Source organism: Talaromyces proteolyticus (assembly GCF_021365285.1).
Source record: "Talaromyces proteolyticus strain PMI_201 chromosome Unknown BGW36scaffold_1, whole genome shotgun sequence".
Lineage (NCBI taxonomy): Eukaryota > Fungi > Ascomycota > Eurotiomycetes > Eurotiales > Trichocomaceae > Talaromyces > Talaromyces proteolyticus.
The window spans coordinates 1,325,006-1,337,561 of record NW_025764277.1 but is presented as its reverse complement, the minus strand read 5'-3'; the positions used below and the strand labels follow the sequence as shown (position 1 = coordinate 1,337,561).

Below are 12,556 nucleotides of genomic sequence, written 5' to 3'. Positions count from 1 at the left end.
CGACAACTCAATTTGGCATTATACCCAACAATCTTTTATTAGGGGCTAGAAACCCTATTTAACCCGACTCAAACCAAACGAATTATCACATCAAACACCCCTCCTTGATGCTCGAATGCATCTCACTTATCGCAACCCTAACCCGTCGGTACCCATTATTATTCTCCTTCCGCTCTGTTTTCCCGGCCCCGGGAGAGGCTACTCTTGCACCGCTCATGACCGGTGTAGTACTGCGCTGAGGACTCGAGATGCCGCCGCCCGAGAAATTGGCTGTGCGGTCGAGTCGGAATACTTCAACCATCCATTCATACCATACCTTCCGGTTGTCGGTTTGCCGGAACATGGTGACGACGATTTCGCCGTTGTCGGGGATGTACAGCGGAGTCTGGGGTAGACAATTTTTTTAAGTAACATATAGGTATCAAAGTGTTTATGTGGCATGATGGGAGTACTTACTTTCAATGGAAAGTATATCGGGAACCAGCTAATCATGCCATCGCTCTTATTCTCCATTGTTACCGGATTGGTAGACAGTTCAATATCGTCGTAAAGCACTGTTTCGAAATATCCGGCTAGGCCATGGCACATGCCGCGGTTCTGGCACGGGAACGTGAGGCGGCTTTGACGGGTGTTGTGCTCGTTGAATATTGTCGATGATGTTGTCGATTGAATGGGGATGTTGGGGTTGTGGTGCGAAAAGGACCATGCGGTATGGACGATAGGTATGGGGGCTCGAAAACAGGTGGAGGGGTAGCAGTCAAGGTTCTTGGAGCGGTTACGCTATTGCTGCCTATGCTACTACTCATATGGGTTGCAGGGTTTGCTGTTGAAGATGAAGTGGTTGAGAGATAGTCGATCGCATGGAGCATGACCACGTATGGGGTCTCAGGGGCAGCAGAGTTAGATATACTCTGCGTAGATATGTCGGCATACAGCTTTGGAGCAGCGATAGGGGTCAAGTGTGCGGAGTAAGACGAAGGGATTGAAATGCCATGTACGGGGTTTAACAAGTGCGTCACACCGTCCAAGCATTCTGGAGACAGTTCATTGTCCCCAAAAGACCCAAGCAGTTCGGATATGAGAATATCGACAGGCGTGTGTTTGAATTCACCAGTGGCCTGATTTGGCTCAAGAGACGTTGAGAGTAGAGCATCATCGAGGCCCAGGGTCTCTCCCACTGGGACCTTTGATTGTGAGTGATTAATTTCCCTACATGGGCCTTTCCAGCTGCGCATGTCTGATTTGACGAGGTTAACGGCCCCGTTCCAGATGCTATCATTATGGCGTTGGAGGAGAACAAAGGCATTAGGATTTTTCTCAACTGCCCACATCTCAATTTTGACTCCTGTCTCCGCACTGGCACGCAAGGCGCGTGTTACGAGAGGGCCACGTCCAGCTCCGACAACAGCGACGACAACTTTGCCGTCCGGGCTCGAGGTTGGCTTTTTCTGCTCCATCCAATCATTCAAAGCCTTTGCAACAGCTCGCTCGTACCATGCATATTTGATTGGATCCTTTTCAAAAACCTCGTAAGTAACGCTCTCTAGATTGACCGTCAATGGTTGCAGGGGTGCCTGTAAATAATCTTGGTATCCTGTGCCGAAACGCTCGATAGGAGTTCGAGGAGGTTGCCGTTGTTGAAGGTTTCGCATGTAAGATAGGTGAGGGGTTTGATCGAAATGCTTCTTTCCTTGGTTAACTGCCTGCGTTATAGTAGGGAAGTTCGAGCTATCAGCAGGAGAATTCACTGGGTGAAATTCGTCATCGCCATCCAAGCCAGGTACAGGTCCAACATCGCAAAGCAAAATCCAAGGTGGCGTACGCAAACGCATGAATCTAGAGATGAGAGCTTGATGTGCTCTAGCTAATACTGGGTACCCTTTTTGATTCTTAATGAAAATTGCCCCTTCGATAGTTAGTAGGTGGACTGGCTCCGAAAACCACCTAGTCTGCACTTGAATGGGCGGAAGATGTTTTGGAAGAGTTAGAGCTAGAAGAAAAATATTAGTAATGCGTAAACTAAGTAATAATTAAGGGGCAATACCGATAAACAATCTCGAATGATGCTTGCAGGTGGTTCTGATGATTTCCCATGCATCCCAAGTCCCAAAAAGGTCAATCTTCCCAGGCACATCGTTGTCAGACACTGAAAAATCTTCCCTAGCGAACGGAGCAAGCTCGCCCATGGCTGTTACCTCTGCCTCTGGATTGTCCACCATCCTCAACCAGATGTGGATCTGAATATAGGGGGCAACACTCAAGGCTTCTTGTACAGCCCTAGAATAGTACATGAGACCTTCGGAATGAAGCCCCCCATGATGGAGCCTAGGACCGGGAATAATCAAATAGTTAATACCACAAAATGCTGCATAGGCAACCTCTAGCATCAATATCTGGCGAGAAACATCTGCGATCAAAGGATCTGGTGAGCACAGATCAATCCAGGAACTGGTGATGCCAACTACTTGGCTAATTAAGTCGTTTGGGGTAAGAGTCGTATCCACGGCCGACAAAGGAGGCACCGTGAGAACTTTGGTATTGCGAGAGTTGTTGAGTGTGCCAACTGCGTCCCGATATGGTATTTCCGATGAAGACAGATGTGAGGAGAGTAGAGCAAGCACTTGGGAATGGAAGTGCGAAGTCGTTATGGGAGTGGTCAACATATCATACTAAGATATGTCAGACTCGCCGTCAAATACAATGGATTGTAACGAAAACCTACATTGCTTCTGTGTGCGCTTTGAACAGCTTGTGGTGTTACAGGAACCAAGCGGTTGGTTTCATGTTGGCCGATACAGAAGGTCTGAACCATATCGTCGGTCTCTGGAACGGTCTCCATCTTGCTGGACTCGTTATGCTGTCTCGATCAAGGCAAAATGACAAGTTCAACGACCTTAGATAGAAATGCACTGCTGAGGCTTGTTTAAAGGGCGATGCTGGTATGGAACATCTAATTTGGGATGTGGGATGGAGTCACACAATGACAGACATTGTAGGAAGCACACAGCTAGCTGATGATTCTGGCTTAATTGGACGTATTGATATTATGGGACTACTAACATGATTAGTCGGCGCAATACGATGCAAAGCAGGCCCTCGCTATAAATACTCATACGGCCCCAAGTTATCAAGGGATACAAGGGTCAAGCCCTTATCTCCATCGTGTAACAGAGGGGCATGCAGTACTCACTCCTTGGACAGTCGTTGGCGATCAAAAGCGGAAAATTAACAGCCCTTCTTCTTCGTCTTTTCGCCTTCTCCTCCTTCGTGTCGGGTTGCCGCTGAGGATGGGAGGGGAGGGATGAAAGAGAGGAGAGAGGAGAGGAGAGGGGGGGTAAACAGGGTATACAGATAAGTCTTGCAAAATTCCCGCGCAGGTGCCTGGATCCTGCTGCATCGGGCAGGCGGTGACAGCGATAAGCAGTGGCGGCCGTGTCCGGGGCTCTCTCTTTCCTTATCCAATAATTTTTTTCCTCCTCTGAAACTCCCCGTTCACAACCACCACACCGTTCCTCTCTCTCTCGCACCTCACAGCTATGGTTGATAGACGTTCTGGTTCCGAAGACGGAGCGCGTGCTAAGCGACAGAAGACGGACAAATCCGAGATGGATCCTCGCAGCAATCCCTACCTTGCTCACATGTACCCCGAGCAAAATGGCAACGGGGGCTCTAGAAACAATGCGTTTGCGAAATTTACGAGGCATCAAACAACTGCTGCTCTCGCCGCGGAGGCTGAGGATGCCGATGTGAATCCTTTTAGCTCGCAGCCGTTTTCCTCGACGTATTTTTCCATCCTGAAAACTCGGCGCAATCTACCCGTTCATGCGCAGAGGTGGGTAGACTTGGCTCTCAGTCCTTAGGCTTTTATTTAGCTAACGCAATGACACCAGAGATGAATTTTTGCAACTATACCAGAGGTCACAGATCCTCATCTTTGTCGGTGAGACTGGTTCCGGAAAGACAACACAGATTCCGCAGTTCGTCCTATTTGATGACCTTCCTCAAGCTCAGCGCAAGATGGTCGCATGTACACAACCACGTCGAGTCGCCGCGATGTCTGTCGCGCAACGTGTCGCTGCTGAGATGGATGTAAAACTCGGCGAGGAGGTTGGTTACAGCATTCGTTTCGAAGACATGACGAGCCCCAAGACAATCCTCAAATATATGACTGACGGTATGCTTCTCCGAGAAGCTATGAATGACCACAACTTGCAACGCTACAGCACAATTATTCTCGACGAAGCGCACGAACGTACAATGGCTACAGACATTCTGATGGGTTTACTGAAGGAAGTGGTCCAGCGTCGACCTGACTTGAAGATCATCATCATGTCCGCTACCCTTGACGCGCAAAAGTTCCAACGCTATTTCAATGACGCCCCGTTGCTTGCTGTTCCCGGAAGAACACATCCGGTAGAGATCTTTTATACTCCTGAACCAGAGCAAGACTATGTTGAAGCCGCCATCCGCACCGTGTTGCAAATCCATGCGACTGAGCCGGAAGGCGACATATTGCTGTTCTTGACTGGTGAGGAAGAGATTGAAGACGCAGTTAGAAAAATCTCCCTGGAGTCGGATGAAATGGTGAGAGAGGCCGATGCAGGCCAAATGAAGGTCTATCCACTCTATGGTAGTTTACCTCCCCATCAGCAACAACGCATCTTCGAGCCTGCGCCGCCACCGCGTAAACCTGGTGCGCGTCCTGGCCGCAAGTGTATCGTGTCAACCAATATCGCCGAGACGTCGCTTACTATTGATGGTATTGTCTACGTTGTCGATCCTGGATTCTCCAAACAAAAGGTGTACAACCCTCGTATCCGTGTCGAGTCCCTACTAGTGTCACCAATTTCAAAGGCATCTGCGCAACAAAGAGCCGGTCGTGCTGGTCGTACTCGTCCTGGAAAATGCTTCCGTCTCTACACCGAAGGCGCATTCAAAAAGGAACTAATCGATCAAACCTATCCGGAAATTCTTAGATCCAACCTTTCTTCTACTGTCTTAGAGTTGAAAAAGCTGGGTATCGACGATTTGGTACATTTCGATTTGATGGACCCCCCAGCGCCAGAGACACTGATGAGAGCTCTGGAAGAACTCAACTATCTCGCTTGTCTTGATGACGATGGCAATTTGACCGCCTTAGGACGTCTAGCATCCGAATTCCCTCTTGACCCAGCCCTTGCGGTCATGCTGACGACATCGCCTGAATTTTACTGCTCGAACGAAATCCTATCCATCACGGCGCTTCTCTCCGTTCCGCAAGTGTTCGTTCGCCCGAATGCTCAGCGAAAGCGAGCCGATGAGATGAAGAATCTATTCGCTCATCCAGACGGAGATCATTTGACATTATTAAATGTCTATCACGCTTTCAAAGGCCCAGAAGCTCAAGCAAACCCCAAACAGTGGTGCCACGATCACTTTTTGTCCCTTCGTTCTCTCCAATCAGCAGACAATGTCCGACTTCAATTACAGCGAATTATGGAACGGGAGGAGGTCGAACTAGTCTCCACCCCATTTGAGGATAAGAAATACTATGAGAATATCCGACGGGCACTAGTGGCAGGCTTTTTCATGCAGATAGCAAAGAAAGACACTGGAGGGAAGAGTATGTACACGACCGTGAAGGACAACCAGCACGTGTTGCTACACCCCAGCACAGTTCTAGGCTATGATGCCGAGTGGGTTCTGTATAATGAATTTGTTCTTACTACAAAGAACTATATTCGAACTGTCACATCTGTTAAGCCTGAATGGCTCCTGGTAAGTTTTCTAATCATCGGATTTTTCTGCATGGGCAAAGTTCTAATTGATCGTAGGAAATCTCGCCTGTCTATTACGATATATCGACATTTCCAAAAGGAGATATCCGGTCTGCACTTTTGCGTGCTGGTGACAGACTTGCTCGCAAAGAGAAGATGCGCAGTGATTCAAGCAAGCGTCGGTGAATGAAGTAACTTTGGTTGTAGATAATGTTCTGCCTGGATAGATTGGTCCATATAGAGGAGATGCAAGAATATAGTTATGATTGATAGGAATTGTGAGAAAATTAGCGTGCAGAATCAAGCCTGCTCTGTGTTTCCTACTACATACAATGTTATATCTATACAGATATGAATATTTGACAATTCGAAATTTGGCAACAACAGTTGTTCCAATTCAACATAATGTGAAAGGGCTAGATTACAGAATATCACGATGACGAGATAGACGATGCACGCATTCGTTCTTGTTCATCTTGAAGGTGCAAAGAATCTGACGGACTAAGTTTTTCAATTCGTGAGTAGATCAAGTCTAGCTCTCTTCGAAGATTGCTCAGCTCTTCTCTAGTATCAAAAGAACTAGGTAGCACAGTTTGCGATTGCTCTCGGGTTTGTGACTTGGGCTGCCCGCGCCGCATTAAATCGACTTTGGAATAAGCCTCCCTGTATTCTCGCTGAAATTCCCTAGTATTGTCGTGATGGTTTTCATGTAATTGCGTGACCTTTTGTTCGGTAAGGGCGACAAATATAGCACACTTTTCAGGAGGGAGCTGCTCCTGATCTTTTACTTGAAAGTTCTCCTGTACCTTTGCCCATTTCTCATAAATGAAAAGCAAGTATCCCGAGTCTGCTGGTCTGTGGGCGGTGCGGCAGTCGAAGCCACTTCGTACAGCGGCATGAATCAGTGCGGATGACAGGTCTTCTTGACCACAGCGCTCGCAAAAGTCGGTCATGTATAGTATGAGTCTTGCAATACGCTTCTCTTCCAAATCTGTTGATGAGGTCAGAAAATCCAAAGCTCTGAGCAGAGTGGAAAATCCATTCTTTAAGTCTCTTCGAATGGCGTAAAATCGTAAATATGAAGAAAGTGTATCAAAGTTGTCAACGAATCCTTGCGAGCGAGCAACGTGTAAATATGCCTCAGCCTTTTCGGGTTGGTCAAACCGGAGGGCCGTCATGATCAGGCTAGTGAGAATAACTGGGTTAAATGTGCTCAAAGGAGGTATACTAATTTCAATGCTGTTCACAGTCTTTTTCCTCCAAGTTGTTCTCAGATTGACAGAGTACCCGCCTTCGCCACGGAGCATTTGAAGAAACTGGTCAAAATCTTTGAGATTCTTAGTTTTGCGGAAGTGAGAAATTATGGTGATTATTAACGGGGTGCTGAAGTGAAAAAGGTTCGGGATCAAGCATTTCAATACGATGTCCACCAAGTCGTTTTGATGTGTTTTGCTAAACGCGGAGATGAGCATCGTGAAAGCCGAAGAACGATCTGGTTCTTCACACGATGTCATGTTGTCGGCGACTTTTAATAAAAGCTCCTGAATTTGCATCCTTCCTTGCAGATATAGTTTGATATCGCGTTTGAGTAGGTGGTCGTATTTTTCACGTGCATTGCGGCGTGCCGCATCTAACTCCTCAATCCCGATATTTTGCATTAAATCATCGTAATTAGATGCTTGGACATATTTCAAAGAATACAATCGACGACGCAGAGTTTGGAGTCGACTAAGTAAGACACTAGGAGGCCGATCTAGTGATTCGTCTCGATAATAGTTTACTGGTTGTCCGGAGTAATCATGAACGATAGATGGTCGAAGCAACAGTCGATACACAAGTTGCTGTACGGCAACTTTTTGTATGGCCTTTATCCGAGTAATGCTCGCTTGTTCCCAAATAAAATCTGGCTCTGGTCGTTGGATTAATTGATCCAAGTCTGCTAGTTCTTCCTCTATTTCGAAATCACCATCCACAGTTTCTTCTCCAACGATCCTATCCTCGATTTCCTCGACTTCACTTAGTTCAATGTGGGCGTTCCTGAGCTCGGCAAGTCCATTTTGTGAGTGTGCGCCGGTTGACAGATAGCGCTTAGCCAGAATGCCCTCAACTCCTGTTTCACCACCAACATGAGTCTGCGAAGACAATAAAGGCGATTCTCGTGTGCGTTTCACTCGGTCGGACGATCCGAAACGTGCAAAAGCACTGAACAGTCGAGTTTGTGTATTTTGTAAAGCATTTCGTGCTGATAGCACCTCCAATATCCGACGCTCCTCGTCGATCAACTCGTCGACCTCCTCCTTAACAGCCGCAATCTTATCGGCCCATTCTTGACGGCGTTTTTGCTTCGCTTTGGCATCTGCAATCGCGGCACCTGCGAATATGCTCGAGTACAAAGCAGTCAATGCATTGCCTACTCGTAGGCTTCGCCGGCCAGCGCCTGCAGTCGTTGCAGGGCGTGACGCAATTTCATTCGCGGCAGTCCTCAAGCAAGCAACGCATTTGCAGCTGGACGACGGCAAGCGTGCGGTTCGAGACCAAAGACCCTGCATTATACCATCGTCCCTGGGGTACACAGGTCAATTGGTAATGTTATCGAGTCCAACGATGGCGAAACCCACCGTTAATTGGGCATGCTGGAGCAGTCTGGGGATTCGACGAGAATTGGCGAGGTCTGAAGACACAAGCCGGGAAAGCCCTTTCCGGTGCACGTGCATACAGTGCAAACAGGGATGCGGCGTAGATCAGGATAGCCATTGCACTTCCAACTGTCACTGCCACTGCCTTCGTTAATGGATGAACGTCGAACGGTCTGTCTATAGTTACGATATTGTGGAATTGACAGCAATCAATTGTCAAAATGCGCGGCATCGTCCCAGCGCTACTTGGATTGGCAACTGTTGCTTACAGCCACGGTAACCACCAAGGTGGTGCTGATGTGGAAACCGATTGGGCCACGAGGCACATGAAAGGTACGCTTAACGCCAAAATACAGGTTACAAACAACGCTGCTGTTGGCGATTATGGACGTCGTGCTAATGACCAATCTTCCAGAGGAACATCACATTGACACCTTCGACGCCGGCTCATTCTTCGCTCTACACGACTACGACAATTCTGGAGACTGGTCGCCTGATGAAATTCGCAAAACATACGGTCTACAAGACCCATCCAATGCCCATGTGACCGAGAGCCAAAAAGAAGCATTGGTACGAGACGTCTTGAGCCAATTTGACCCTTCCGGCACTGGTGAAATCACCCGCGAAGAATGGATTCGTCAAACCCAAGCTGGTAAAAGACTACCCGACTTCGGATACGGCCCTGGACACCATGGCGATATCGAGTATGAGTATGAAATCCATCATTTTGAGCAATTCCACGGCGAAGATGCCAAGGAGGAAGACTTGACGCATCCCGAAGATATTGAGCATTTCAAGCTGCACGACGAGTTGGAATTGGCCGAGCAGAGACTGGGGCAGCTGGAGAGAATGCAGATCGTTGATTCGAACATTCCTCAGAAATTTCTACGCATTCAATGATCTGCGTTAATACAGCTTTCCCTTTGCTCGTTATGATTGTACATATGGGTGATATACCTCGAACGTGTATATTGATGATGATAAGCTCGGATGTATGATAGAGTTTCGTTATACAACAATTGATATGGCATTATCATATCTGTAGCTGCGTTGCTTATTAGAGAATCGAAATAAACACAGCACTCTCTTGTGCCGTTGTTGTTAGCCAGCAGACCTGCCGTCAATATGCATTATTATTTGTATGGCCATGTCTGCTTATCAAACTCAACATGGATATCATATACACAGTGCATGACACCAGGGGCATAAGTCTTGACTCTTTCGACATAGTCACATGCAATCGTCATATTCACCGCTTTCATGTACCCAAATCTCTCATACTCCTGAACAATCTCAGCGCTTTTCATATCAATCTCATTGACATCCACGTTCTCATGCACATGAGCCCAGCCACCAGCATCTCTGTCCAGAATCCTCAGTGAAGTCTCCCAAGTAGGCTGCGAAGTTGGCAGTAACCCTTGATTCACATGTCGAATCGCTGCCCAGGAGCCCTTTTCTTCCAGCAGGGGCTGTATATTCCCAAGAATCTGGGCTGCAAGCCTGTTGTCACCGTGGAATATAATGATTCTATCATCATCCGTGATTTCATTCACCATGTCTTCATAGCCGCCCTTCAACTCGCCTTGCGCATTAAGAGGAACGACCTTGCATCGCCAGCCATTCTGCAAACATCCTCTCCGTAACCCCTCCACAGACCATGCATTCAGCTCCCATCCCCAAACCCTCTTGACTCCTCGTTTCAGATAGGAAAAGACAAAATACCCAATACCCGCATACAAATCAACAACGCTAATTTCACCCACGTCCTGCCCGTTCAGCGAAGACTCGTCTAATCCCGCAAATCGATTTCCCTGCCCTAATATCCTGGCCTTCTCTGTAATATTCCCGCGCGAGAACATCGTGTAGAGAGGCGCCCAGCATTGTACTATCCCGCCATTCTGGACAGTCTGCACCCAGAGCGCTTCTTTGAAGTCTCGATCGTCCGGCGTGCTGTCAGGATCCAAAATCGGTCCGAAATCGCCGTGTAAAGGGACCAGACCAACCGGACTTCTCATTCTGTTTTCAGTGCCCACAGAATTCATGACTGCAATAGGGGCATTGAGAGCGACATGTGTGACGCCCGATTTGCTGAACGATGCTGCGATTGACTCATATAAGAGTTGGCGCTGAGAGTTGTCTAAGGAGGAATACAGCTCTGCCCAAGGCTGTGGGGAGGTAAAGACATTGACTGGTAGCAGTAATAGAGGTTTATAGATGGTGTAGCGCTTTGGAAGACCATCGATGAGGGTATCATGGTGTGAGATGTTGGATTGAGAGATTTTCGTAGATAATATATGATTCTGTAGGAACCGGTGGATCCCTTCAACAAGAGGATTCATCGTTTGTTTTGGTGGCCGTCGTTTTTTTCTTGACTCCCTTGATCCTTGAATATTAATCTTTGGTGGAGACGATACATGATCTTCCGAGGCGTCCGTTGCCATGATGAATACTCAATACGGTGCCAATAGACCGTTAGTGATTTGTGCAGTGTTTCTCGCATTTATATGAGACGAGTAAGTTTATAAATGAATCAATTATAGATACAGGTGTTGTCATTGATAACTTTGTAGTTGTAAGAGTTTGACTTGCGGGATGGGATTATTTTCGTGGGGTTCCATATACGGAATCCTAAGGCGAATGCAAGCATCCAGAGTGAAACATTCGATGTTGAATTGACATAACTAGTATTTGAAGAATTTACAATGGTAATTGACCTATTTCTGCTAGAAATTTGTGTCACGAATTTATCCCGTGGATATCAAATCTATTCATTCTTCAAACCCGCGAGGGTATTCTAAAGTTTGTTACAAGAATAATAATGCGTTATTCTTCTAATCCTCTAATTCACGCTTCCTATATCCTCCTTCAAGGGTGTTCCACGCCCACTGATAACTACCCAAGAAGATAGCACCACCAAGGGCAATGGCAGTTGTTCGAGGTCCAATACCTCTCCAGAAAGCACCAGCACCTTCTTCCTTCATAATCCGCCGTACGACGTCTGACACGTGTATGCTCTTCGCATTCCCTTCCCCCCGTCTTGCAAGCATGACCCTCGTCTTGATAACATCAAGCGGCGTCGTTAAACCCGCAGCAATCCCACCCGCAATGCTCCCAAATAATGCACTCGGCGCAGCTGGAATCTGACCAGAAGTCGTTTCTTCAGGCGCTTTCCCCCACCGAGCATATCTATTCTTCATTGCCTCCCACATCGTAAATTGGATTATTGTGAATGGGATCTCTCTAGCAATCGTAATCCCAGTGCCTCTATACAGCTCCCGAATCATCTGGAAAATTCCACTCTTACTTGTCCCATTCGATGGGTTTCCGCCATGGCGCAGGGAAAGAATATCTGTCAAGGCCTGTAGAGACGAACCACCGAAGAGACCTGCTTGGGCGCGCTGCTTAATTACCTCGGTAGGCACACGCACCACACAGGCGGTGATTTCGCCCAACGTCGACGCTACGGAATGCGCGACAAAGGTTTGTGTTTTAGACGCTTCTTTAGCTAATCGCGAATCAGAAGGTAAGAGATACCGTTTGACGCCATCGTATGTAATGAAGAAAAACGCAGCGGAAGGTGCCGAGCCGAAGAGGACGGAGGGGAGACCAGCATAGATGCCTCGAATCGCTTGTCGCAGGGGCAGTCCGTTGCTTTTGCTTTTCGCAAGGGGTGTATCTGTTGCTGCTGATGAGACACTCTGGCGAACTTTCTGTAGGCGGGTTTTGATTGTGTCGAGGGGGTAGAGAGAGAGGTCAACGGTGAAGCCGGCTACGGCCCCGGACTAGATAACAGCAGGTGTTAGCGAGAGTTAAATGAAGAATCGGGAGACCATTAGAATAGACGCTGTATCGTACATATAGTGATCTGGTCCATGGCGAGGAGACCAATGGCTCCGGGAAATCTTTGGTGTTTGCCATGCAATGATCTGCGGCAAGAGGGTCGTTCCGAGGATTGACGAGGCCCTCTATCGCGAATTCATGTCCAAGACTGTATTCTGCAGTGCTAGGGCTTCTCGTTATACCAATGTGAGTCCCGTCCTAATATATTCCTCACACTGCCACGGCGTGCGTGGTGCAGTCAATTGATGCGTTTTCAGTTTTGCTCAAAATCCTGCGGGTCGACGGGAGCTCCGATGATTATGACGATGCGGAAGCGCGAAGCTG

General features: G+C 47.7%; 6 protein-coding genes across 6 annotated transcripts; 2 read left to right on the top strand and 4 right to left on the bottom strand.

Annotated features, from left to right (window-relative positions):
• Positions 1 to 85: 85 nt before the first annotated feature.
• On the bottom strand, positions 86 to 2,839 carry BGW36DRAFT_284620 (protein methyltransferase RmtC; the record flags this gene model as incomplete). Its single annotated transcript, XM_046210249.1, is given in 5 exon segments — positions 86 to 385; positions 457 to 765; positions 780 to 1,990; positions 2,045 to 2,669; positions 2,723 to 2,839. 5 exon segments carry the CDS (start codon positions 2,837 to 2,839, stop codon positions 86 to 88), a joined length of 2,562 nt encoding a protein of 853 aa, XP_046077755.1.
• A 697-nt stretch (positions 2,840 to 3,536) lies between these two features.
• Positions 3,537 to 5,942, top strand: BGW36DRAFT_285535 (putative pre-mRNA splicing factor RNA helicase; the record flags this gene model as incomplete). Its single annotated transcript, XM_046210326.1, has 3 exons — positions 3,537 to 3,832; positions 3,891 to 5,757; positions 5,814 to 5,942. The coding sequence occupies 3 exons, from the start codon at positions 3,537 to 3,539 to the stop codon at positions 5,940 to 5,942; spliced, it is 2,292 nt and encodes a 763-aa protein (XP_046077754.1).
• Positions 5,943 to 6,187: 245 nt separating this feature from the next.
• Positions 6,188 to 8,305, bottom strand: BGW36DRAFT_284416 (uncharacterized protein; the record flags this gene model as incomplete). Its single annotated transcript, XM_046210234.1, has 1 exon — positions 6,188 to 8,305. The coding sequence occupies one exon, from the start codon at positions 8,303 to 8,305 to the stop codon at positions 6,188 to 6,190; it is 2,118 nt and encodes a 705-aa protein (XP_046077753.1).
• Positions 8,306 to 8,613: 308 nt separating this feature from the next.
• Positions 8,614 to 9,292, top strand: BGW36DRAFT_353554 (putative secretory pathway protein Ssp120; the record flags this gene model as incomplete). The annotated part of the gene is made up of 2 exons (XM_046213446.1): positions 8,614 to 8,725; positions 8,808 to 9,292. The coding sequence occupies 2 exons, from the start codon at positions 8,614 to 8,616 to the stop codon at positions 9,290 to 9,292; spliced, it is 597 nt and encodes a 198-aa protein (XP_046077752.1).
• Positions 9,293 to 9,525: 233 nt separating this feature from the next.
• BGW36DRAFT_392828 (S-adenosyl-L-methionine-dependent methyltransferase) lies at positions 9,526 to 10,731 on the bottom strand (the record flags this gene model as incomplete). The annotated part of the gene is made up of 1 exon (XM_046217741.1): positions 9,526 to 10,731. The coding sequence occupies one exon, from the start codon at positions 10,729 to 10,731 to the stop codon at positions 9,526 to 9,528; it is 1,206 nt and encodes a 401-aa protein (XP_046077751.1).
• A 374-nt stretch (positions 10,732 to 11,105) lies between these two features.
• On the bottom strand, positions 11,106 to 12,533 carry BGW36DRAFT_402766 (mitochondrial carrier protein). The gene is made up of 2 exons (XM_046218867.1): positions 12,248 to 12,533; positions 11,106 to 12,174 (listed from the first exon to the last, which is right to left on the bottom strand). The coding sequence occupies exons 1-2, from the start codon at positions 12,308 to 12,310 to the stop codon at positions 11,224 to 11,226; spliced, it is 1,014 nt and encodes a 337-aa protein (XP_046077750.1). The 5' UTR covers positions 12,311 to 12,533; the 3' UTR covers positions 11,106 to 11,223.
• Between the last annotated feature and the right edge of the window lie 23 nt (positions 12,534 to 12,556).